The sequence below is a fragment of a genome, unplaced genomic scaffold (assembly GCF_019419815.1).
Source record: "Pyrus x bretschneideri cultivar Hongxiangsu unplaced genomic scaffold, Pyrus_bretschneideri_v1 Contig61, whole genome shotgun sequence".
Lineage (NCBI taxonomy): Eukaryota > Viridiplantae > Streptophyta > Magnoliopsida > Rosales > Rosaceae > Pyrus > Pyrus x bretschneideri.
Genome location: NW_025999800.1, coordinates 1,582,286 through 1,610,025, shown reverse-complemented (window position 1 = coordinate 1,610,025; position 27,740 = coordinate 1,582,286). Strand labels below are relative to the sequence as shown.

The 27,740-nt window shown below is 35.9% G+C and overlaps 1 protein-coding gene and 1 pseudogene across 1 annotated transcript; one reads left to right on the top strand and one right to left on the bottom strand.

Moving 5' to 3' along the window:
• The first annotated feature begins 354 nt into the window (after positions 1-354).
• LOC103967652 (cycloartenol synthase) lies at positions 355-5,544 on the top strand. The gene is made up of 15 exons (XM_048572480.1): positions 355-570; positions 948-996; positions 1,203-1,369; positions 1,735-1,923; positions 2,084-2,197; positions 2,316-2,438; positions 2,519-2,641; positions 2,701-2,799; positions 3,239-3,295; positions 3,394-3,440; positions 3,524-3,667; positions 3,767-3,944; positions 4,126-4,206; positions 4,401-4,484; positions 5,285-5,544. Exons 1-15 carry the CDS (start codon positions 355-357, stop codon positions 5,396-5,398), a joined length of 1,785 nt encoding a protein of 594 aa, XP_048428437.1. The 3' UTR covers positions 5,399-5,544.
• Positions 5,545-9,572: 4,028 nt separating this feature from the next.
• On the bottom strand, positions 9,573-14,279 carry LOC103967651 (annotated as a pseudogene).
• Positions 14,280-27,740: the final 13,461 nt, after the last annotated feature.

The following is a 27,740-nucleotide window of genomic DNA, read 5'->3' as shown; positions in this document are numbered from 1 at the left end:
TATTGTATATTATATAATTAATTTTCGTCGAATAATATTAATATTTAATTTTATATAAAAAAATCAAATGATTTGTAATTCCAATCCGGATCCAAATCCGTCCCCTCCCCTGTCAGTTTTCTTCCCAGAGTACCAAGTGGCAACTTTCAAGTGCCCAATTCCAAGTTTCTCTCTTTCCACTCAGAACTCAATTCCAAGTTGAAGAAACAGAGTCTTTCTTTCAAACTGAAAGTTCAATGATCAATTTCTCCAATTAACACAAAACCCATAAAAAAAGATTCAAACTTTATTTGGCATTGATTGGAAAATTTGCAAGAACTCATTAGTTCTGAAGAATTAAAAGAGAAGTGAAAAATGTGGAAGCTGAAGGTAGGGGCAGAGACAGTAGGAGGAGAAAGTGGAGGTCAGTGGCTGAAGAGTGTGAACAACCACTTGGGCCGCCAAGTGTGGGAGTTCCATCCAGAGATTGGAACCCCAGAAGAGCTTCAACAAATTGAAGATGCCCGCAAGGCTTTCTGGAACAATCGTTTCGAAAGGCGGCACAGCTCTGACCTCCTCATGAGCATTCAGGTTCTTTTTCACCTGGGTTTTGCCTTTTTTTTTTTCATTTTTTATTTTTTATTTTTTATATTTCATTCTCTAGAAATTGAATATACTGCATATGGCTGGGAAAAGGGTATTTATTTATTAGTGAAATTTGTATGTAAACTATTTAAATTATCGTTGTGGTGTTCTGGATCATCGAATTATATATAAAATCAGTAGAACTGCTGAATTTGATAATGCTGTTGAACAAGATTGTCAGGTTTTTCACACTGCATTGTAGGCTTTCTTGTGTAGCATTAGGCTTTGTAAGTTTGAATGATGTTTTTCTTTCGAGTGATATGTGTTTCGGGTACCGTGTTCTCCAACTGAGCTCTCGGAGTGCTTTTGTATAAAACTTATAGCTGCCGCCTGAAGTATGGCTATGTCCTTACTCCCTGCCATTTCATCCAGGTCTCTCATCATTATTGGACATTTCATTTCGGTGCTTTAAGTTCATTCTAGGCAGGATAAGATAAATTCAAACCTCCTTTCATTAAAAATCTTGATTAAATAACAGAGGTCTTACTAGCATTAATATGTCCATAGACTTGTCCATGCTGTTAACTGCCTAACTTCTAATCTTTACGGTTTATGAATTTCAAATTTTACACTTACAGGAAGAATGTGGTGTCATTGCCGAATGGTGTATTTGCCTATGTCGTATTTGTATGGGAAAAGGTTTGTTGGACCTATCACACCCACAATCCGGTCATTGAGGAAGGAGCTTTATACAGTCCCCTATCATGAAGTTGACTGGAATAAAGCTCGCAATCTATGTGCAAAGGTTGGTAAGAAACATCTGCGCCTTCAATATACTCTGCTTCCTCCAGCTACCCTGCGTAAAGATCCCGTGTCTGTGAGTTTAATGAACATTCTTATCTTTCATAGGGTTAGTCACAGACTCACAGGTGAAATATATGATAGCTATTTATGAAAGTACAAATTTGATTTTAGGGTCCTGGACATGGTTAATTGTTGGATTACTTTCCTATAACTCTCCAAATACAATAAAACATGTTTTCCCAGCATCTATGTATATGTGCGCATGCATTTTTCCATCGAATTTTAGTTGTACAGGTAAATCTATTAATGACAATTCACTTGCATATGTTTTTGATGCTTACATGGGATGCTTTATACAATTTCTAGGAAGATCTATACTATCCACACCCAATGGTACAAGATGTCTTGTGGGGGTCTCTTCACTATGTTTATGAACCTGTTTTCACACGTTGGCCTGCAAAACAATTGAGGGAGAGTGCTTTGAAGACTGTAATGCAGCATATTCATTATGAAGATGAAAATACTCGGTACATATGCATAGGGCCTGTTAACAAGGTATGCATGCAGAATATATTTTATGCATATCATCATCTGCCAATAGATCTCATACATATTTTGCCATTGGAATTGCGCAATTGACATGTATTTTTGTCTTATAGATTGATTCGGTAAGTAGTTGCGTGATTCTTGATTGTCTATTTCCTAAACGATGTAGGTGTTAAATATGCTTTGTTGTTGGGCGGAGGATCCAAACTCAGAGGCATTCAAATTGCATCTCCCGAGAATCCCTGATTATTTGTGGATTGCTGAAGATGGCATGAAAATGCAGGTCAGTTATAGCATTAAATTGTTTCGAACAGATTTTAAGTTCCTCCCTATCTCTTTCCACACTCCCTCTTTCCTACCTGATTGTTTCTAATTTAATGTTAGTTTTCCTTTTACTGCAGGGCTACAGTGGAAGTCAAGCATGGGATACTTCTTTTGCCATTCAAGCGATTATATCAACTAACCTCGTTGAAGAATATGGACCTACTTTAAGAAAAGCGCATCAGTATATCAAAGATTCCCAGGTTTTCATAGGCAGAAATCGAACTGTATCATTCAACATTTATGATAATTATCGTTGCTCAACTAATACTTTGATTTGAAGGTCTTGGAAGATTGTCCTGGAGAACTGGATTATTGGTATCGTCACATTTCAAAAGGTGCTTGGCCATTCTCAACAGCAGATCATGGGTGGCCTATCTCTGACTGCACAGCTGAAGGACTGAAAGTAGCTTGAGCACTCAACATTTCACATGCTGCTTTTCTTAATATTTTTTCTTTGTGCAGGCTGCCTTATTACTATCGAAACTTCCAACACAAACAGTTGGTGAATCATTGGATATGAAGCGATTTTATGATGCTGTAAATGTTACCCTTTCCTTACAGGTAATCACTGGCTGTACGGGAATTGAATCTGACCAGACATGATGCGGCAACCCGTATTCTTTATGATAAACTATATTTTCAAGAGAACCCTCCTTGTCTCTCGTGATATATGAAATGAAAAATATATCCCTGCTTAATTGACCATTTTATTATGTAATCTGTAAACTACGGTAAAAAATATTACTCTAATATCCATCAAAAAATTGGAAGCTATGGAGAAAGTGTAGGATATATAGATATGAGAATATAAAAGAAAGACTGTACATGTAAGTATGTCTGTATGATATATGCACACATGCATGTTTAGTTCTGTCAAGCATGTCATGATTTTTAATCGGCAGCTCAAGTCTAAATTTGTTGACAGAATATTTACATGTTCCTGCATTTTTGTTTTACAATTATTTAACTAATTCCTTAATCTTTGGGTTCTGTACCGCAGAATGACGATGGTGGTTTTGCCACTTATGAACTAACTAGATCGTATCAGTGGTTAGAGGTAAGTATCATTTATGAGCTTTTTTTATTTCCTTTTCTTCCTTCTATATGGATGATGGTGAGATCATATGCATATGATTATTTGTATTCTATTTTCAGCTAATCAACCCTGCTGAAACTTTTGGTGACATCGTCATTGATTATCCGTACGATTTCTGTACACTACCTTTTGAATTCCATACATTTTATTCTATATCATGGAAAATGCCTGATTGGAACGGGGATGCAGATATGTTGAATGCACCTCAGCAGCAATTCAAGCACTTGCATTGTTCAAAAGGTTATGTCCTGGGCATAGGAGTGATGAAATAGAAAACTGCATTGCTCGTGCTGCAAAGTTCATTGAAACGATACAAGCAGCAGATGGATCTTGGTTTGTTTTGTCTTTCAATTAAAAATACATGCATACATATACGGGACATTTCAATGCGTGGTCTGGGTGTATGATTGATCTATGTTTTTGGTTGTATAGGTATGGTTCCTGGGGAGTATGCTTCACCTATGCTGGCTGGTTTGGAATAAAGGGGTTAGTTGCCGCGGGAAGGACATACGAAGACTGCTCAAGCATCCATAAAGCATGCGACTTTTTGTTATCCAAAGAGCTTCCTTCAGGTGGATGGGGAGAAAGCTATCTATCATGTCAGAACAAGGTTAATGATTCCTCAAATTTGAAATATACTTCGTTGTCTTTCATATTCCCGGAGCTTACTTTATTCCTCTATTATGACAAATCCTTCACTCAATTCTTGGTTTTCATTTGCATACGCATTTGTCAAAATGTATGATCTACTTTCGACTTGCATAACTTAATGCCGACTGTTTGTGTGTCAGGTGTATACAAATCTCAAGGACAATAGGCCAAATATAGTTCAAACTGCATGGGCTATGTTGGCCCTTATTGGTGCTGGGCAGGTACAACAAATTCATCACTCATTCTCCTTTCCATGTGATTTATCAAATTCATCCTTCTCCCATGGATACCCAATTTGGTGTATATTAGAATTTAGAGCATTATTCATTTGAACCTTTTTACGAATAACCGTTTGACAGCCATATGTTCCTCACTTTAATACCTGTATTTCTTGTTATGTTCTCCTCCTTGAAAGGCTAAGAGAGACCCAACTCCGTTGCATCGGGCAGCTAGAGTACTAATCAATTCTCAAATGAAAAATGGAGATTTCCCTCAGAAGGTAAATTGGCAACTCTTTCCATAATGTTTCACACAAGCGTCTTTATACCCTCTTGACCGTGCAATCTACAATTACAAGCTAACATGGTTTTTTCTGTCTTCATAGAAATCCATTTGGTTTGGTTTGATTACAGACATGCTAACTGCAATTTTCAAAACATCTTGCCAATGTAGAAGAAAACTGTACAGAGAGAAATGCAGGTGTAAAGACCTTTAGTACTTTTCTAGGCTGCAGAGAGTAATTAAACCTTATAAATATATGTATAGCTTTTGGAGCAAGTAATATAAGTAATTAGTGTTATTCAAATAGGCAAATTGAACAATCTTAAGTGTTGAGAATATAAATCCCACATCAGGAAAATGAGGGACCTTGCATGTGCTTATAAGTAAGTGGATTACACCTCCTGTTTCCAATTGGTTTTATGGTGGAACCTCAACTTTATTCATGGTATCAAAGTAGGTTGTCCTTGTGTGAAGATCTACAGGCACACGTGCTCCACGTCACACGATTTGTGTTGTCCATGTGTTAGGCTTGAAAGTTCGCCACACATGAGGGATGTGTTGAGAGTACGTATTAATCACACATTGAGGACAAAAGGGACCTTGAATGTGCTTATAAGTTGTTGGGCTACTTTTCATATTACTAATTGGTTTTACGATGGAACCTCCGCTTTCTTCATTGAGTATATATGTACCGGAAACCAAGATCTTAGAGTGTAAATCTCATGCAGGAAGTTTGTAACTATGATTACCACTTACGAAGGCTATATGACCTCAATAACGTTTACACTTCCCATACAGGAGATCACTGGTGTCTTCAACAAGAACTGTATGATCAGCTATTCAGCCTACCGGAACATTTTTCCCATTTGGGCCCTTGGAGAATATCGTTGCCGAGTATTGGAGGCTCTCTGAATGACGTCTGTTTATTGTTCAACGCTTAGTACTCCGGATAATGAACTGTTGTTTATAAACCTGTGTGATTGCTCCTTAAATTCAGCTCAAAACAATGTAATTCAATTGCTAACATATTTCATAATCTTATTGTTATTAATTTCCCACTGGCTTGGGTGTTCACACCACCACCTTCCTTGTGTTTGTCGTTCTCGGCTCCGTTGCCCATGGGATGTAATTTCCCTCTGGCTTCCTTTGTTTTGTGGTTTAGATCTTTGTTGTGGTTGTTAGTGGATGTTGAAAATTTCTTATTTTCCGATTTTGGGGCTTGGAGTGATTTGATCTCCAGCGTCTCTTGGAGGTGCTGGTTCTTGCTGGATTGGAGGTTGCTCGGTTGGAGGTGCTCCGACGGCGGCTGGGATGGTAGGCTGCTAGTATATATTTGTAATATTGTGTTATCAAATCATTGAATTACAATTCTATATGGTATTACTAGTTTTAGGTTCCCTTTTCCTAGTACAACCCTAGCCTCCTTCCTCTTTCTTCCCAATTTGCCGTCCCCTTCTAAGTTAATAGTCCCCAAATTGTTTTTCATTTGCCGTGCCTACCTACTCCCTATTCCCCATGGCTACACAAGCTTCCTCATCCTCTACCCTCACTAGACCCTCTCTCTCCTGTCCTAGCGTTGCTCACTTTATGAAACTCACCGATTCCAACTACCTCTTTTGGCTTAGTCAGATGAAGCTGTTTCTTCTCGGTCACAATTTATTTGGCTATGCTGATGGCATGACTTTGGCCCCTGCCGTCACTCTTCTTGCTATTGACAAGGAACCTATCAAACCGAATCCAACTATTGCTCTGTGGTTTCAGACTGATCAACTGGTTGTCAGTTATTTGACTTCCACTCTTTGTGAACCTATTTTGTCACTTACTATTGGCAAAACCTCTGCCAAAGATATCCATATGCATTTTTCTCAGGCTTCACTGACTAGTGCCACAAATCTTCGGTTTCAACTTCTGGCACTTACGAAAAGCTCCTGCTCCATCTCTAATTATCTTCACCAGGCTAAGTTTATTGTTCTCTTGCTCCTATTAATCAACATATTTCTAATACTGATTTGGTGAGCTTTGTCCTTAAAGGTCTTGATCCTGATTTTTAAATATTTGCAGCGGCTATTATTAACCCTCCCTCTACCGGAGTTCCCTGATTTGCCATCGCGTCTCATGACTTTCGAGTTTCGAGGCACAAACAAAAACTGACCCAGCATTGTTGTTATTTATTTAAAGCATGTATTGTCTTACTTGAAAACCTTCAAGGCCTAAACATCGATTCATATGTTATCTAATGTTAGAAATGACTTGGGGGTGTATTTAGATAATAAAATTTATTTAAAATCCTTCTACGCCTAAATAGTCATTTCTTATTACAACACATTAGTCATATAATTTTAAATTTTGAAGCTGGCTGCATGCATTTGACAAAATGTTGGGTAGCCATAAAATAACCAAAAGAGAATTAATAAATAAAAATAATTAAGTGGGTGAAGACGGTGACAAGAGGTGGGTAGAAATCGTTTTCCCAAATTAAGTATAGGAGATGGTCTCCCTGGATAGCCTCCTTGCATCTATCTTCGCACTTTGCACTTGGGTCGCTTGAATCCCCTTCTGGGTTGGTTGAAGTTGGCCCTAGTATCCTTTCATTTTATAAACTTTGTCATGCAAACTACCTTAATTATCCTCCTCCATGCACTTTGAATCCGGGTTTTTATGCTTTTGTCCGTTTCGGATTGCAAGTTCACCTTACATGGTTATAGCCACCAACCCCACATGTTCGAAATGGCGCTAGGTCAGGAAGATTCAGTGCGGGTTTAAGATGCCACTAGCCGAGGAACTCGTCATTCATTTTAAACCACTAGGCCTTTATTTTTTTATTTATTTTTACTTATTTTCTTGGTCCAAAATATTACGCTTAACAATTTCTTGCACAACCCGTTAACTCAACATGAAACGACACGAAAATAATAGGTTACGATTCATCCGTTAACGAGTCGGGTGGTTATCAGGTCACCCATTAAGAATCCCTTTATAAGTCTGGTCATCATCGAGTCACCCGTTAAAAACCTAAATAAGAAATAGTTTGCAAGATCTAGACATAACATGACAACTTTTTGCATGACCCATTAACTTGACACGAAACGACACTATCCATTAACAAATCGGGTCGTTATTGAGTCACTTGTTAAGAACGTGTTAAGATAACAAGTTTGATGCGACAAAACCTGTTAAGATAATGGATATGACATGAAACAATAAATACAACTTGTTTACAAGGTCTACAAAATAGCATAAAATTAAATATACTAATTAATCTATATAGATATAATGTTGTTAGCAAACCAATTTATTACTGTAGAGATGTTCTTACTTAATAGAGGTGTAGCTACACAAATTATTTTTTAACTTAGTCATACTTTAAAAGTTGTATGAATACAAAGAACTACATTAGTAGTGGAACATGTCAATTTCAAGATGCTGACATTGAAAAAAGAGAAAACGCCTATTCTCTAATGGCTAATGCTTGTATGTATAATGCTCTCTTTAATGTCACAAGTTTCATGCCAACAACAAGGTTCCGACGAGTTATTACGTACTCACGCTCAAAAACAAGACATTTAACTCTTAAGAATAAATTATTATCTCAAACAACTTTTATCTAATTTTATTTGTAACATTACATATTTTAAAAGTTATTGACAATTTATTACTAGAGAGATAATAAACACACATCATTTCTCTCCTAATTTTATTTGTATTTTAATGTGCTTTATAAATTTTTAATCTCACTTATGTGAGATTTAAGTACTATGGCTATTGTGGTAACTAGTAAGGTTTTTTTAGTAGTTCATAATTATCAAACCGACTTTTTTCTTAATGGATTGAACCGGGTTACTTATGTCTAAATCCGCTAAGAACGGGTAACCCAATAACGACCATATTAGTTATCGAGTTGAACCGAAACTCGTTATTTTATTATTTTTGTGTAGTGTTAATGGATCGTGTAAAAAATTACCAGTTCTATTACTAAGCCAGTTCTCAATCTAATAAGGACTTGGACCTTTTTCCCTTCTTGTTAGTCCGAGTCGTAATATAATAAGGACTTGGTTGGATGGATTTGATTGGCCTCATCCCAAGTTGGCCAAGCACATTCCAAGTTGTTGAAGGATTTTATCTTTTCAGGGAACAACTATTTCATTAATCAAATAAAATGAGAAACATTATATATTAAGAATCATTTCATGGTTTTTTCATAAACTTATTATTATTAAAAAAAAAGGGGAGGGTTTAAAATTATTACAATAATTTAGGAAAGGGGGAAGTTTCAAACCCAAGGCGCATGGATAAAAACCCAACACCCTATCTATTAGGCTATTTGACCTTATAAACACAACAAAAAGATAATACAAAACCTACCCCCACATAACCACATCTAACTAAAAGAATGATAACATTAAAGAAGACAAAACCTTATATCACTTTCTAATGAACTTGCAAAATACGACGCTTATTCGGCAATATGAGAGATCACAAAGATGTCATCATAGTCCTTTGCCAAAAAAAAAAAAAAGGACAACAAAATCACAACTAAAACAATACAAAAAAAAAATAAGCTCACAAGACATAAACACTATGAGCCGGACCTAACACCATCAAGAAACACAAGGTAAACATTTACCATCATCTGAAGACTTTGCAACGACAAGAAAACATGATTGTGAATTTCTCGAACAACTGCAATGGCCCCACGAAAGAGAGACTTCACCACCCCTTAATGTTGCAATCGTTGACAAAAACCCTACTTTGAGTGACTTCCAACAAACGTCAAGTTTTCTCCTTAATTATAATCCTTGCCAAGAGCACAAACCACTAAATTACCACCGTAGACTTAAAAAACAATTCACTTTAAGATCTGGGATTAAGCATTAGGTCATAACCTCTGCAAAGCTCTCCTCCTCAAAAGACCACAACTACAACCATAAAGGCTTCCTCGAAAAGTGAGAAAGTGACCACTATTAAAACATAAAAAGAAAGAGAAGGAATGGTTGAAAAAGGATTGTCGCTGATACCAAGGCCAAGGGTTGGGGTCAGCAATAGGTTTTTCTTTTTTTGGGCTTTTTTTTCTCTTGCACCTAGGGGTTTTTAGGGGCTGGTCGAATTTTGATGTTGTTGGTGAAGGATTTCATTTCAAAAAAGTGAAAGGTAGAAACCCAAAATCATAATAGGATTTAAATTTGGGTGTAGAGGGCGGAGTATACAACTCTAAATAATTTGATTATGTCACACATTTTATGTTCAAAAGACTTTCTTTATTTATTCAAGCCAACTTTATTTGCATTTCCGGAAAGTTACCGAGGGATGAGAACTTTTATGTTTCTTTGATTATTTGCCTTATGTTTGAGGGACTTTCGAAGTTTCGGAGCATTTTATTCTAATAGTAAAAAATACCCTACGAGAACATTATCAATAAATTACTCAATCAATGGAAAAAAAACTAGAAATGCAATATAAAGACACTAAACAAAGACCTTCAAAATGACACTTTGGGGTCATTTGAAAGTTCTCTCAAATTTATTACATATAATCATTTTCAAGTTCTTCCATCTTATTTGTGTACGTGTTACAATCTTAACAAATTTATTGCCTAAATTCCTGGGAAACCGATCTTATTTATGCTGCATGCAAGAGCACAGAATGCCTAATTAGGCTTTGGAAGGCAATGGAACCCGCTTGCGGTATTCTGCAAGAGCCCACAGTGGGTGGATGTTTCTATAAGCTGCATAATGTAGCATGCAGTTCTTCATGATCACTCCAGTGATTCCCTGCCATATATAATTAGTGATTAAAAGTTATAAAACGTTGCAAATAAAAATTTGAGCATACGTATACGCAACACAATATGTTATTTTGTGTTTCATCTTTTTTGCTCGTCAAGTTTGCAATGCAAGTAATGTAAGGGAAATATTTTTGGTTGGAATAGATGTTACAGTAAGCAAGATACCTGCTTAGGAAAATCACCATTTTCCATCTGTGAATTGATTATCAACTTTGCTGCACGATGAAGAGGTGTGGGGTCTCTTTCCGCCTGTCCTGCATGAATTAAACCCATCATAGCCCAAGCTGTGTGTACTAAATTTGATCGGTTTCCTTCAAGAGGAACATACTCCTGTATCACCCACCACAGAGTGAAATATTTTAGTCTAAGACAATGAGATTAAATAAGAAACTTGGAGCTAGCTTCAAACATAATCCACCTCCCATATTTTACCTTTTTTGGACATGAAAGGTAGCTCTCTCCCCAACCACCGTTCTCTTTCTGGATTGTGAGTAAAAAATTAATAGCTTTGCGTATAACTGCACAATTGTCGAAGGTCTTGCCAGCAGCTGTTAACCCTCCAAGAGCAAACCAGGTACCATATGTGAAGCAAACTCCCCAATTCCCGTACCTGTGCAAATGTTCTTAACTAAGTTCTTTTTCTGCTCCGGTTGTTAATCAAAGAAAATGTATATAATCAAATTTTGATTTAAAAATATGATATACCATGAACCATCTGCCATTTGTGTATTTTCGAGGTACTGTGCTGCATTGGTAATAAATTGATCAATCTCTTTCTTCCTGTGGCCAGGGTACAACTCCTTAAACAAAACTAAAGCCTGAATTGCAGATGAAGTACATTCAACATATTCATGCTCAACCACAATGTCGGCGAAGAATTCTGTAGGATTCAACAACTGGGGAGAAAAAAGAAGAGAGAATATCCAGTAGGTATACTAATTAATAACGCCTTAAAAAACTTTAGTTTCATACGCATCAGACTAAGTTCAACGACATGACTCCAATTCTTTAAAATTCTTACTTCTAACCATTCTTACTCTACAATGAGCCATAAAAATGAAATTTTTAATGAGTAGAGAGACCTAATAGACCATGCAGTGAAGAACAAATGTCTTGAAATGCTAAAAGGTTTTTAAAGCAAGGCAGCCATGCATTAGATCCAAATTTGATTACGGCAGGGAAACAAAATGCAACTCAAACTCATAAATATGACTGGCAGACATAATAATTGTCACCTGTAGGGAAATTATGACATTGACAGCATCATATAACCTCTCAGGTTCCATTTTTTCACCAACCATCTCTGGTGGCATCATCGATAAAAGCGGGCAACAGTGTAGAGGGTGTTATAGTGAGAAAAATGGAAATAACATTTGAGGTGGATTACTAAGTTGAAGTATTTGTTACCTTTAAACCATCCGCAGTGGAATCAGAAACTTGCCATCCATGGTCTTGATCAGAGAAAGTCCATGATCCTTTGGAAATGTGGCGGTGCATGCTTTTGAAGTCACCTGATGGATTGTCCTTGACCTTTACAATTCGATCCCAAAACATTCACTTGTTGGACCAAATTAATCGATGCACACACACATTTTACAAAAAATGAAAGTTGAGTTGACTATATAAAAAGAACCTGAGATTTTTTGATGAAATCATGTCCTCTAGCGAGCGTGGGTGCAACTTCATCGGTTAGATTGCAAGCAAGCAAAGCTTGAACGGCAAAACCAGTATCCCATAGTTGACTGCCAAAACTCTGCCGGTATCAAGAAAATGTATCAACTTATAATGTTTTCCAATGATTTAGAAGAGTGAACTTTTGAAAGAGAAAAAAAGGGTAAAGAACAATGTATCAACTTATACTGCATTAACAAAATGTGTACTAACTTGCATCTTCATCCCATCCTCAGAAATAATCTGGTATCCTGGCAAGATGCTTTTTAAAATAATCACCATTTGGATCTTCAGCCCAACAAGCCAGCATACATAACACTTTTTCGACACATCCAATGGTAATGTATCTGCTGTTTCCATCTTCATAATGAATATGCTCCATTGTTACTTCGAGAGCCCTTTCCCTGATCAGCTTGTCAAATGGCCAGCGAGTAAGAAGAGGCTCTGTACATATGTACCTAGCTAAACAACTAATTAGATATCTTTATCAAGTTAAACTCACTTTAGCACAGTGATGACGCACTCCTTTCCAGTTAATTTTGTCAAAAGGTTGAGCATAGAGTTCTTCCGTTAATTGTAGTATGAGAGGTGTGATTGGACCAACAAATCTTTTCCCATATAAATATGACATAGGCATGTAAACCATCCTACAGTAGCACCACATTTTTGCTGCATTTGCATGATATAAAACAGATTTAAAAAGAAGACTATAGGTAGAGAGAGACTAATTAAATCAATCGACATGTGAAAGACTGAATTATTTGTACTTGTCGGGTCCGGAACTATTCTAACCTGGATGCATAGGAAGAAATAAAGGCAGAATTCAAAACTCTGGGGGCATCGGGTTGCTTCCGGACCACTCAAACACACCAAGTATCTGCAAGAATCAATAGTAGTAGTGCACTGTTCTCAAATAGCACTAGTACTGCGGCAACTAGTCGCATTATATTTAGACACACGATGACAAATATGACTCGATCACTCTTCAATATATGGAAACAGTTAAGGTTATAAATGATTTGGTGTACTATATATGCAAAGTCATATTTGATTAATCTAGAGTAGAAAAGGTGGAACTCTAGATGTAAGAGTAATATTTAATTCTAAATTTGACTGAATCTTTCTCTACAGAAAACAAAAGCTAAAAGTTCCAAACAATTATTTGATTATGAATGCATTGGATATATATGGCATAGGATTTGGATCATCTCCTGAGCTAATGGAGCGAATCCTTCTGACCCATCATCGTGGGCCGTTGGATTTTTATCCAACGGCTACAAATAGAAGGGTTCCTTTAAAGTAATAATAATTATAATCTTTGGATAAAAATCTAACGATCCACGATGATGGGTCAGGAGGATCCTCTCCATTAGCTCAGGAGAGGATCCAAATCGTATGGTATAACTTGCATCACTACATATGAAGTTAAATATGACATATCACGTCTATCTTTTCCTTTTAGACAGCAACTCCAATCCAGGTAAATCTTACACATAATAGTAGGGTCCCGCCACTGTTATAGAATGTATCAATAATAATGTTATCTATTAATATCATTGAGAGTGATACATTTATATACATTGTTGATATTGTCCTGTCACCAATAACAAATAATCTCAAATAAGTTTGTTAATGTAGCATACATAAAGTATCAATATGTTGACGGTCGATTTGCTATAGTTATAGTGAAATTGAAGAACAATAGTTTACTGAAGCCTAATAAAAGAAGCTGGTCTTATTGCTGCAGATAGGCATACCGAAAGCCAAGTTTTACCCCAAGAGGGAATGTGGGTAACACTGCCACGATCAAGAATCCACTTTCTAGCTCTTGTACAAGCATTGTCTTGGCCACCATCAGGTCCTTCTCCAAGAATACGCATACAAATGTAGTTGAGAGCTGTGCAGAACATGTGTTGTGTCCTTCAATGTGTAATCCCCAACCACCATCTTGGTTCTGAAATACCCAAAACATTAATTAGCATTTTTATTGTGTCTTTTCTTTTATACAAGAGGGACTTGTAATGCAGAAGTGAAACTCTTGGCCAACTTAACTGCAACCCTTGTTAGTAGTTTAACACAAACTAGCACGTTTTGAAAAATTATAATTTGATCCAATTTGTGTGGAAAGATACCAAAATGTATATAATGTACCTGATGGTAGTATATGTAATGCAAAATTTCTTTTCGATGTTCTGCATGGAATACAGTATTAAGATGCCATGTAATGTAAGTGCACATGACCTGCAAATTTTGAGTAAAAAATTGGAAAGAGTAATTGTCACATCCCGGCCCGGGACGGATCACTTCCCGGGCCCGCTCCACTACCATAGCACGATATTGTCCGCTCTGGGTTTACCATTCCCTCACAGTTTTGTTTTTGAGAACTCACGAGCAACTTCCCAATGGGTCACCCGAAGCCAGTGAGCTTCCAAAAGGCCTCGTGCTAGGTAGGATGGGAATATACATTTAAGGATCACTCCCTTGGGCGATGTGGGATGTCACAGTAATTACCAAAATTTGCAAAAATTTGAATTCAGGTAAAAACTCAGAAAATATGCTGTTTATTTTTAAGCCGAATAAAGTATTTTCATAGTTTGTTTAAAAATGGAAAATGTCGTGGCTTCAAAATAGATAGTACAAAGGTTTTGGATTTGTTTGATAAAAAGAGTTGGTATTTGGGGCTAACAACCAGCAAGACAAATGCTGATATAATGGGTTTACGATCATCCTACCTATTGCTCATATTTGAAAGTTGACATTAAATTTAAACTCTGTAGTCATAGAGACAAACTTGAATTATTTCTTTCAAATTTTGAAAGTTGACAACATTTTTTTTCTTCCAAATACATTGGGTAATGCTATTTAAACTATATCCTGTAAGTCATATAATGTGATCGTAGATGATTGTATTACTACTCAAATATTGATTAACATGTTTATTTTTATTAGTGACACATCACATGATTTTTAGTCTAAAAAATAAATTTACCTAACATTACTCATATACATTAAATGCGACCTCATAAACTTTTAAGAAGTTGGAGTAAATTTATCCCTTTATATAAATGGGAGATTACGTGACTAAATAACATGATATTCTAAATAGTGACAATGTACGGGAAAATAGAAATTAAATACTCACCAAAGGAGGAAGAAAAAATAACGGGCCGGCATTTTCAGCAGGCCAGCCTGCAAAGCTGAAAGGAAGTGGACAAACCTTCTCAATGAAGCTGTGACCTTTTCATGTGAGATTTTCTCTCTATCCTCAACTTTAATTGGCGGAGTTGTTTGTTTGAAGTTCTTCTCCCTTAGGAACTGCCGGTAATTGAATAGAGAATTAAGAGCGATACTAATGAAAGGATTGAAGTGACGATTAAAAAATTTATGATGATGATGTTATTACTAACTTAATTTTAATAAACCCTAAAGATTTATTGGTGTTGCCCATCAGATAGGAAAATGAAAACTTGTAAGTTAGAAACAAGACAAATAAAAAGTTCTATTTTTATTCAAAAAATGATATTTTTACCATCTATTTGTACCATATCTCATAGAGATAGGACTCACATGTGGTGGCAAACCTTACATTTATTAGAGAGATGATACAAATGATGGTACAAGTTGATAGTAAATGTAGCACTACTTTTTTTTTATTATGTTAAATATTATCATATTCTTGTTACTATTACAACTTGATATGCACCCGCCGGACCAACCAAGAATGGGAATATTTATACTAAAGAGTGAGAATAACTTAGTATAAAACTCAACTTCGTAAAATTCAAATTTAAATAAAGAGAAATGGTTTTAAATTGTAATATTAAGTGATACAAAAAAAAAATCTATTGAAATGGAGATGTTAGCGGTACTTTAAAAATATCAATTCCACTCCTTTATAAAACGAAGGAAGAAAATACACTTCGGCAAAGTGCAAGATAACATTTGGAGAAGGCAAATAACAATTGCCAAATATTTTTATACAAAAAATATTATAGACGAAAAATCAAACTCAAAATCTCGAGTGCGATGCGCCGATGTGGAAGATTGTGCTAATAACTTGTGTTTATCATATTCTAAGTTAATTATTTGTGTACATAATTTCTAGTTAATTGAAATTTTATTTTTGATTTTTTAGGCTTATATTTGTCCAGTATTCTAAAATCGGTCTAAGCGGTAGTCTAGGGACGGTGGTTCCCTAACCTGATTGAAGACAAAACGTTTGGTTAAGGCGGGAAGTATTTAGGCGGCCGCTTAGGTGCTCTAGACAGCACTAGGCGGGGCAAGGCGGCGATGGGCGGCGGGACTTAGGCGGCACACCAGGTAGCTTTAGTTTAACTGCAACTCGCTGAAACTCTCCCAACTCGCAACAAATCGCTGCAACTCTCCCAATCTCGATGCATCTCACCGTCTGTGCATAGAAGAGGGAACATAGTGTGTATGTGTGTGTGTGTGTGTGTGTGTGTGTGTGTGTGTGTGAAAGAGAGAGAGTGGAGGAGAAGAAAATGGGACGGCAGCGTTAGGGTTATGAGAAAGAAAATGGAGACGGCCGCTCCCTTGATGCTCTTGAGGCAGAGAGGCATTGGGTGTGTTTGCATAGAAACTCAAACTAGCTCTTGTGTTTATCCTTTCATATACTAGGGTAGTCCGGATATTTTAAAGTAGGAAACGATACACTTTTTTATAAGCCCAGCCTTTGTATTAGAAAGCAAAGCCCAACAAAACACATGAACCTAGAAAATGTTACAAAATTAATAAGGGTAAATTACTTTTTACACCCTCAGGTACGGGGTCAATTGCAATCTCAGACAACATTTTTAAAATATCACAATTTCATTTCTTTTCAATTTCATACATCCGTTAAAAAAATTTGTTAAGCTAACCGTTAAGTGATGATGTGGCAAATATAGGATTCATATTTGTGTTGACATGGTTGTCAACTTTGCACCATGTGAATAAAAAATAATACAAAAAGGATTATTTAATAAAAATCAATTTAGATTATAATTAAAAACTAAAAAAAATGAAAAGGGGATCTAGCAAAGCTTAGCCTAATAACCCCATCTCATCCTCGTCTCCATCCTATCTCTTCTGTGCTTATCTGCAACCAATAATCCCATTTGGGAAGCTTCTTCAGCCGCCAATCGCCCCATCTGTTCTTGGCCCAATAATCTCATATGGGTTTGGGAAGCTTCTTCCACAGCTGCCTTCTCCTCGATTCAACTCCATCCCCATATGCATGTTTGTTTCCAACAAGTCTATCAACGACATCCTCAATAACTTTACCCACCCATCTTTCCCGACGACGCGTTATTTCCCGTTGCTATTGATGTCTAAATTGATGAACTAATGTGGAGAGGATTACATGTTTGATTAGTGTAATGCTTCAGGTCATAGGCTGAGCTCATCTAATTAAAATATAATTTGTTAGTTAAGTCTCATAGGGCTTGATGAGTGACAAGTGTTCTAATCTCAGTGTAGTATAGTATGAATGGCTGAGATTGAAACTTGAGTTGTACCACTCTCTCTCTTCTCTCTAACGGTTATATTTATCTTGCATGAGCTTATATGCTCAATGTGTGCGAGTTTAATGGAAGGAATTGCAGAGTCATATTCTCTGTAAAGTTGTGATCAGAAATCTTCCATTTTCTTTATTGAGTTTTCTATGTATTCCTTCATAACTCCCAACATTATTTCTTCCTAATTCAGTATCCAAGAACCATCACTAACATGACCTTAGAGCTAGGTTGGGTATGAATTTTTGGGCGTCATATCTGTGGAGGATCAAGCTCAGATTCACAGCAATAGCTCAGTGCAGTGATTCGAGTTTGTATCTGTGATCTAGTGTAACATGACTGGATCTGGAGGAGGAGAACTCAGAGCGCTAGTCTTCAATGGCGAGGGTTTTGATTTTGAACAAATCAAAATGAAAACCATTTTCTGTTCACATGAATTGTGGAATCTGGTTAAAAAGGGTTTTGATACTCTGACCAAGAAAGAGGAGGAGCTCACAGAGGCGAAGAAGAAGCTGATGCAAGAAAATGTAGTCAAGGATGCTAGAGCACTTGGAATCATTCAAGGTGCTGTTTTAGATCAAATTTTTCCGAGGATCGCAACTCAGGAAAGTGCAAAGGCTACGTGGGACATTCTAAAACAAGAATTTGTTAGTGATAAACAAGTAAGATCGATGAAACTTTAAGGTCTTAGGCGAGAATTTAAGTATACTCTTATGAATGAAGATGAATCACTCTCCGTGTATATTGCTAAAGTGTTTGATCTAATTAAACAAATAAGAAGCTATGGTGAAGATCTGAGTAATCAAAGAATAATGTAGAAACTGTTAATTAGTTTGCCTAAATCTTATGATGGTATTGCATCTGTGATAGAAAATACTAAGGATCTAGAGACAATAGGTACTTAGGATGTGGTTGCTATTATAAAAGGTTATGAGCAAATACTTGATGGGCATGGTGAGAGTAACACAAAAAAGGCATTTACTAGCTTGAACATTGCATCTAAACCAAATAGGTTTATGGTCAATCTAACAATGGCAAATATCAGAAGAATTTTAATTCAAAAGGAAAATAGTGGAGTAATAAGGCTGATTGGAGTAATAAGGTTGTTGTAAAATGATGCAAACAACACTGGGGATAAGTGTAAATTCTGTGATAGACTTTACTATGGGGAATGTTGGGTTAACAACAAAGTCAAGTGTCACAAGTGCAACAAAATTGTCATATTGCAAGGTACTGCAATACAAACAAGGTTGTGCAACAAGTAAATTTTGCTCATCAAGTAGAAGAAACTGTTAATTTGTTTTATGCCAGTCACTCTAGTGAAGTGAAGAAGGTAAATGATGTGTGGTACATAGATAATGGATGCAGTAATCATATGACATCCAGAGAAGATTTACTTGTTGATATTGATAGAAATGTGAAAGCCAAAGTCCAAGTAGGCATTGGAGTTTTGGTTGATGTTGCAGGAGAGGGAACATTGGTTATTGAGACAATGAAGGGTAGAAGATATATAAGGGAAGTGATGCTTGTACCTGGTCTTGCAGAGAATTTGCTTAGTGTAGGATAGATGATTGAGCATGGTTATTTTCTTCTGTTTGAAGACTATAGAATGGATGTGTTTGATGATAAGTATCTAAGTAATCTGGTGTTAGTGTGAAACATAAGGGAAATAAATGCTTTCCTTTGATTTTTAGTACAAACAAGAAACTTGCATTGAGTATAAGTGTGCAAGAATGTATAAAGATGTGGCACAAGAGATTTGGTCACTTAAATTTCAGGAGTCTCAAGCTATTGCAGAATCAAGGAATGATGTTGGGGTTGCCTAAAATCCAAGATAGTGATGATGTGTCCAAGGGTATGTACTTGGGAAGCATCAGAGGGAGTCATTTCCTAAGGAGACTACTTGGAGAGCCCAAGAACCACTAGAATTGGTACATTCTGATGTTTGTGGACATATGCAGGTTCCAACCATGAGTGGAAACAAGTATTTTCTCACATTCATTGATGATTATTCAAGAATGTTTGGATCTACTTTACGAGAAATAAATCAAGAAATTTTTGTGATATTCAAGAAGTTTAGAGCTACGGTTGAACTGGAATGTGGTTACTCATTGAAAGAAACTGAGAATTGATAGAGGTGGAGAATTTACTTCCATTGAGTTTAATGCACGAAGTCATCTTCATTGGAACGGGGATGCAGATCTGTTGAATACACCTCAGCAGCAATTCAAGCACTTACATTGTTCAAAAAGTTATGTCCTGGGCATAGAAGTGAGGAAATAAAAAACTGTATTGCTCGTGCTGCAAAGTGCATTGAAATGATAAAAGCAACGGTTGGATCTTGGTGTTTTTTTTTTTAATTCAATTAAAAATACATGCATACATATACGGGACATTTCACTGCGTGGTCTGGATGTATGATGACTTTATGTTTTTAGTTGTATAGGTATGGCTCCTGGGAAGTATGCTTCACCTATGCTGGGTGTGGTTTGGAACCTATGCTCGGTGTGGTTTGGAATAAAGGGGTTGGGGTTGTTGCGGGAAGGACATACGAAGACTGCTCAAGCATCTGTAAAGCATGCGACTTTTTGTTACCCAAAGAGCTTCCTTTAGGTGGATGGGGAGAAAGCCATCTATCATGTCAGAACAAGGTTAATGATTCCTCAAATTTGAAATATACTTCGTTGTCTTTCATAGAACTGGAGCTTACTTTATTCCTTTGTTATGACAAATCCTTCACTCAATTCTTGGTTTTCATTCGTATATACATTTGGCAAAAAGTATGATCTACGTTCGACTTGCATCACTTAATGCCGATTATTTATACGTCAAGTGTATGCAAATCTCAAGGACAATAGGCCACATAGTTCATACTGCATGGGCTATGTTGACACTTATTGACGCTGGGCTGATACAACAAATTCATCACTCGTTCTCCTTCGCATGTGACATGTCAAATTCATCTTTTCTACTTCACATGGATACCGAATTTGGTGTAAATTAGAATTTAGAGGATTATTCACTTGCAGAATTTGTAATATTCTTCTGGCAGCTGCATAATGGTTTGCTGATAACATAGTTTTTGGAACCTTTTTGTAAATCAATCTTGAACATTATATATTTTCCTCTTTGGTGAAAAGAATAATATCAGAAAATTAAACCCCAAGATAAGCCCTAACTAGCATGGTATCAGCGTAGAGATCCTAGGATTTTTTCTCTGCCCGTTCCCTCAAGCAAACTCGGCCATCCCATGGAGAACCTACCACCACTCCACAGTGGAAACAACCTCATCCTAACCGACTCTACTCCTATACTAAACACTGCAAACTTAAACACTACTACCCTAACCGACCGTACCATGAATCCTATATCACCTCTACCACAAGTTGTTACATAGATTGTCCACCATAAGTCTTCTACTGCTTTGATTGGCTTCAAACTCAATGGTGCCAATTATGGAGTTTGATCTCAAATTGTCGAGATGTTCGTTGCTGGAAAAGACAAGTTGGGCTACTTATTTGGGAGTAATCCCCAGCCACCGACCGACGATTCGGCCTTCACCAAATGGTGTGCGGAGAATGCCATTGTGAAGGGTTGGCTCATCAATTCTACGGAACCCTACTTGATTGGGTATTTTCTTCAACTACCGCAGACAAAGGAAGTGTGGGACACAGTTGCTCGCGCATATTATGACGGCTCCAATATATCTCAAGTCTATGATCTTACCTACAAGGCCTCTCAAGACATTAGGATCACAAAATAAATCAAATCAATATAAAGTTGATACGAAGTTATGCACTAATTATATTGAACTTATCTGTAGAATTCGGAAGACATGGTTATGAAGATGAAGTCATTGATGAACTCTAGGTTGTCTTCTCCTTCCAATACTTCAATAATATCTATCTACTATATGAATAGGGTTAGCGTATTTGAGAGATTAAGCGTATGGAAGCAGGGACTTAACCATAGTATTTATCTCATTAGGGTTTAAACATAGCCGGCCTATTATTGGTTGTGAAAATCAAACCCTGTCACTTAAGTGATCAAGTTTTACAATGATTTTGTATCTTTGTAGTGAAACCTATTAGATTTCTTTGAGGTCAATTACAAAGGTTAAGACTCCATAATCCTTATTTGACTAGGACTATCAGATTACTTATGTTGTTAACAACTCGATAAACAAGTGGCTTACAACATAAGTAATCCAATACATCATTCATTGTCATTCACAACTTTACATGATTATCGTCGACCCAAATCCGATGAAGTGTGGTACTGATATTGAAATTTATAATAAAATTGTTCAAACGTATCGTGTGTACACTTTGCTTGCAGGATTGGATGAGATGTTTGATAAATTCGTAGTGATATCCAACAAATTGAGCCTTTTCCTTCCGTCAAACAAACCTTTGCCTATGTTCGCCTGGAAGGAATGCGACATTTTGTTATGAACACCGGAAAACAGCTGCCAAGTGGGACAACAATGGTGGCTCGCCCTGCAGCACGAGCCACGGCTTCACCTCATCCCCGTGCCCCCAAGAAGCCACTTGCACCGAGCCCAGGATTACAACCCCAGGCTACTGCCCCTAGACCATGGGTCACCGTTCTCCTCGTCCTAAACCACCCATCCCCATTGGTGGTTGTACTTACTGCGGTTGTGAAAAGCATGGCTGCGATAATTGTTTTCAATTGCATGGCTATCCTGACTAGTGGAAACCATTAAAGCTTCAAAAACAATAAGAACGAGATGAGCAAGCCAAGCTTGGGCAAGCCAATCTTGCCACCTTCGTATCCTAACTATCTTTGATATCTTAGGATGATCTTCCTCTTATATCGAATTCTTTCGACATGTCTCTGGAGTCCTCATGTAACTGTGGTTATGCTTTTAATATGAATAGTGATGATACTCAGTTCGGATGAATCATTGACTTTGGTGCCACATACCATATGACTTATGATCCCACTGATTTAGCGTGTGATACCATTCCACTTCGACGTAATATTACTAATGCTAATGGTGTCACCTCATCGGTAACTGGCGCTGGCACTGTGCGCCTCATGCCCATTCTCTCTTTGCCTCATACATTACTTGTACCTTCATTAAAGCATAAATTGATGTCTCCTAGCCAAGCTACTGAACAATTGAACTATTGTGTGCTAATGTATCCAAAGTTTTGTCTTATTCAAGATATTCTCACGAAAGAGATAATTGGTCAGTACTAAGATAGGGGATCTCTACTTTGTGGATGATGTCAGTACAGGATGGGTCAATCTTGCCCAAGAAGCTGTTGATCACAAACGATGTCAGATATGGTTATGGCATCATCGTTTGGGTCATCCATCTTTTAGTTATGTGCATCATATGTTTCCAGATTTATTTGTTGGATGTTCGATTTCAGACTTTAAATGTGACACTTGCATACTTGCCAAGAATCACCGTGTTTCTTATCCGTTGAATTCTAATAAAAGTGTTATTCTTTTTGGTTTTGTTCATTTGGATATTTGGGGACCATCTTCGATTACTACTTCATCTGGTATTAGGTGGTTTGTAACTTTCATAGATGATTGCACACGGATGACATGGTTATACCTTCTTAAGCATAAAAGTGATGTTTTTTTCGGCTTTTAAGACCTTCCACACCATGGTTCAAACACAGTATTCTACTAAAATCCGAATTTTACGTTCTGATAATGACGGTGAATATGTTAATAACGATTTTTCACATTATTAGGCCTAGTGTGGGCAGGGCGACCGTCCGGGGCCCAAAAAAATTGGGGGCACCAAAATTATTAGGGTGGTATATTTATATATGTTTTTATAAGAGTATAAATTTATAAAATTTGGTTTAGTGACAAAAGAAATTAACTAGAACTAGTGGTTTTGTTGTTTAAAATCAATGAAGAGGTCTTAGGTTCAAAACACCACGTGTGGTTTTGTTGTTTAAAATGAATGAACTGGTGGTTTAAATATCCGTTCCAATTCAAATCTAATCTTCAGCAAAGAGTAATGCGTAGACTAAATTTTTAGATCAAATTTGCAAATAATATTACATGTCATCAAAAGGTTTAATTTAGTGTTCATTCATTGCTTATACATATCCTTAACAACTCAAAAACATTAATATTTTTTTATTCTTATATTGACAAGGTTAGTAAATAAGAAAAAACAACTCATGACTTATAAAAAAACATTTTAAAAGTTCAGATGGAAAACAAAACTCATATTCTATCTAATTATTTCGTGTTTCTAAATTATTGAATTTGAAGTGTTTTTCTAAATATAATTTTATTGATATCTTACATGTGAAAACAAATATTTTTTTTTTATATGAAATGAGGGCACATTTTTTTACGTCGCCCTCCGGGCCTTAAAAATCTTTGAACCGGCCCTGCCCATGATGCAGAATAGCAGGCACTACCACAAGACCATCTCCGAGAATAGGCATCATACAGTAGTTAAGGAATGTAGTAAACATCATACTAGGCCTTGCTATGTGCAATCCCAAGCCACCATCTTCATTTTGATGGTCGTATGTGTAACGCAAGATTTCCTTTTTGTGCTCAGCTATGAAAATGACATTGAGATATCCTGGAATCTATGCAGATTAATTTTTTGGCAATAGAGAAAAAAAATATAACAATTCTTGTCACATATGTGCAATTAAACAGATCTCTTAAATAATGCACAATTAAAGGTTCAGCCCCTACAATGCATGAGGTGTCCCCCTCTACCATTCTCTCTCAAGTCAACACTCTTTGGTAAATGCAAAAAATATCTAATATGTAGTGGCGGATTTAGAATATTGTTCTTGTGACGGTTAAAACAAAAAAAAACCCATATAATTACATAAATATTAATGCATGGTCATTTATAATTGGACTTAATATCAACTGTGACGGTTAAAAAAAACCCATATAATTACATAAATATTAATGCACGATCATTTATAATTGGACTTAATATCAATTGTGGCGGTTAAAAAAAAAAAAACAAAACAACCCATGTAATATTAATGCATGGTCATTTATAATTGGACTTCATATCAACTGTGAACAATAAATACATGTACTTTTGATATTTGATCCTAGCCTTCGATATCAAATTCAAAAGTGGGTGACAATGTATCCTTATCATGGGTGATCAAGAGAGCACAACTCTATGTAATTAGTAAAAAGTTTCAAACTTTGAATATGAATAACATTTCTAGTGAGTAGATTTGGGGTGTTACTCTTAGACCATCTCCAACTCATGGGATAAAGCTTAAAATATAAGCTTTAAAACCCCCAAACCATTTCCAACCATGGGCTAAAATAAGTCTTGGGGAGAAAATATATCTCTAGGCTAAATTCTTTCAGGATTTAAGTCTGGCTTAAATTATTCAGGACCCACCAAACTGTCATATTTCAAACATTTTTTTGTTTTTTACTTATAATATAATGACTATGATCAAATGAGATCAAATTTAATAGTAAAAAAAAAAATTTGCAGCCCAAAATTAAATCTAACATTTAAAATAATTTAAGAAAATAATTTAAATCAAATTTAACTTAAAACTTTATAAATACCTATGTATTTGTATGATTTTTAATTATTTATCGAAATTTAAATATTTTTAGACTAAAATGTTCACAAAAATAAATTAAGATAATCTACATAAATTTTATTTTAAAAAAAGTTACTGAAAACAAAAAGTTAGGCTAAAATCATTATTTAATCATCACCGGCTAAAATTTTAAGCCACAAGAGTTGGAGTGTCACATCCTGGCTCGGGCCCCCACCACATCCCAGGCTTGACTTCACCGTAGCACAATATTGTCCGTTTTAGGCCTTTACCACACCCTCATGGTTTTATTTTTGGGTGACCCTCAGACCTAGATTGAGGCATGCTAGCCATCACGTGAGAGTGACGTAACCATGCCTCGATCTAGGTCGGGGTGTGTCATGGAGGCGAAACAGTTTCTAACTTATGGCTTAAAATTTTTTGGCTTAAATTTTTAAGGTTTATTCCCAAAGGTTGGAGATGGTCTTATGTTATCCAAAAAAAAAAAACTTAACCAGGTCTTTTTTTTTTTTTAATATTGTATAGTTGTTATTCACGGCTTTTGTTTATATATATATATATATATATAACAATATATGTATATTAAGAAAGTGAAAAATAAATTGATTACGAACTCATCGGTTATGAAGTTCAACCTCATTTTGTCATTTATAGAATATTAGAATTATGTGAGAAGACAAACGAATACTTGGTTAGACATGCTATTTCCTACAAAGGCTAAACAATAGTCAGCCAAATCCTTGGTCAGAAAAAGTTTGGCCGGCTGTGTTAACTTACCAGTGTGTCCTCTGAGCCATGACTATTTTTCTTCGTAATTGTTGCCTTTGTTTTACATGTTGGCCCGACTAATCCTTCTTAACTCTTTCTTTTGGTTGATAACGGAGCATACTATGTGAAAGACAACAAAAACTATATAAGAATGTTACGAGGCCTAGCGATTAGTAGTGGACAATAAAGAAATTTTTTCTCGAAAAGGATGAATTCCAAATTGTAATATAAACACAAACGAGGAAAGTAATCATCAACAAAATTCATTTTCCGAAAAATATATATGCCAAATTTTACAAAACTAACTCCAGTGAAAAAGCACACGACAAATAATACTCTCATAATAATTTTACGACAAATATATATGCCAAATTTTACAAAACTAACTCCAATGAATAAGATCACGACAAATAATACTCCCATAATAAATTAAAACATAATTATATGTAATAGCTCATAATAAATTGAAACATACATTACAAAACTTTGATAAAAAAAATTTGATGAGGCTAATGTAAATGATGCATATATATAATCAACATCTAATGAGAAAAACGTATTACTTGGCACAAAACGTATACATTCCTTATTATATTAGATGATATGCTAATACCTTACAAAAATTTAATCTCCTTAACATTTTTCATATTTATACAATAATGTCTCGATAATATATGGTTGTGATTGGTGGTGACCCTAGTTTTGAAATAAAATGGGTATGGTGAGCATGGACAATGTAGATCAATAAGCACTTATGTGGTGAATAGTGGCTATGCTAGACTTTGTTCGTGATAATGATCCAGCTGTGGATTATATTTATCATTATCCAGTTGTACTGGTAGCTGTTAGAAATTAGATCTGATTAATTTAATGCAAATTATGCAACAAGAACCAATTTTCCATTGAATTCAACAATTTTCTTTTGAGTAAATTGTGACAATGGTTCATCAACTTTAATCAAATTGAAGCAATCAACTAAAAATCTATCACATTGGTCCCTAAACTCATCTAAATGTGTAGCTATGATCATTTTCATCAACTTCATCATAATTTTGTCAAAATAAGTTATATTGGAAGGATCATTGCTATAATTGAGTTAAAGTTGAGGGACCATTTCTCCAGTTGGATTAAAGTTGAGGAACCATTGGTAATGTATTTTTAGTTAAGGGACTATAGCTGCATGTTTTGATGAATTGAGAGACCAATGATAATTGATTTTTAGTTGAGGGACCATTACTCTAATTGAGTTAAAGTTAAAGGATAATTGTTACAATTTACTCTATTCTTTTAGGGGAGGTGAATTACCGTGATGATGTGAAAAAATATCGCATACGAGAAATTTGTCAAAAGATTTCTAAGGAGTTGGTTTAATAGACCTTAACTTCCTTCGATTTTAACATTTTTTACAAGAAGCGACAACAAAATTCCATTAATGGACTGTAATAGTTACCAAGGTTACCACATGAGTGTATTTTCCAATTAAATTTAATGATATAGAGATAATTCGCAAGCATAAATAATAATCACCAAATAACTAACATAAGCACGGAGTAGGATTCTCTCCCCTCCTATTACCATCCCCTCCACTCACACTCTTCTTTTTGTCTTATTCTCTATATAAAAAAGTCAAAACAAGATGTAGACGTGGCGTAATCGCAACCGTTTAAATATGAGGGGATGAAAGGGGATAGAGATTAGAAGGGTAGAGAATCATACTCCCATAAGCACTACACTATCAGTACTAGCACAAGCACCAACATTATAGATTTACGGGAACTTTAACGAAAAGCTTCCGGTACTGTTAACTACATTTTACACTAAAAAGTCAATTTTGGTACTATTCACTTTACACTTTATTTTATTTTTATTGTTAAAACTTAAAATTTTCAATTCTTTTTCATTAGTTCTTTTTTAAGTACAATTAATTGAGTACACTTTTTCTGTCGAAGTCTAAA

Excerpts from the sequence above, each read along its gene's own strand:
- LOC103967652 (XM_048572480.1), top strand. The coding sequence starts at position 355 with ATGTGGAAGCTGAAGGTAGGGGCAGAGACAGTAGGAGGAGAAAGTGGA. Across the intron at positions 2,642-2,700 it reads GCACAGCTGAAGGACTGAAA|GCTGCCTTATTACTATCGAA; the intron begins GTAGCTTGAGCA and ends TTCTTTGTGCAG. Across the intron at positions 2,800-3,238 it reads ATGTTACCCTTTCCTTACAG|AATGACGATGGTGGTTTTGC; the intron begins GTAATCACTGGC and ends TCTGTACCGCAG.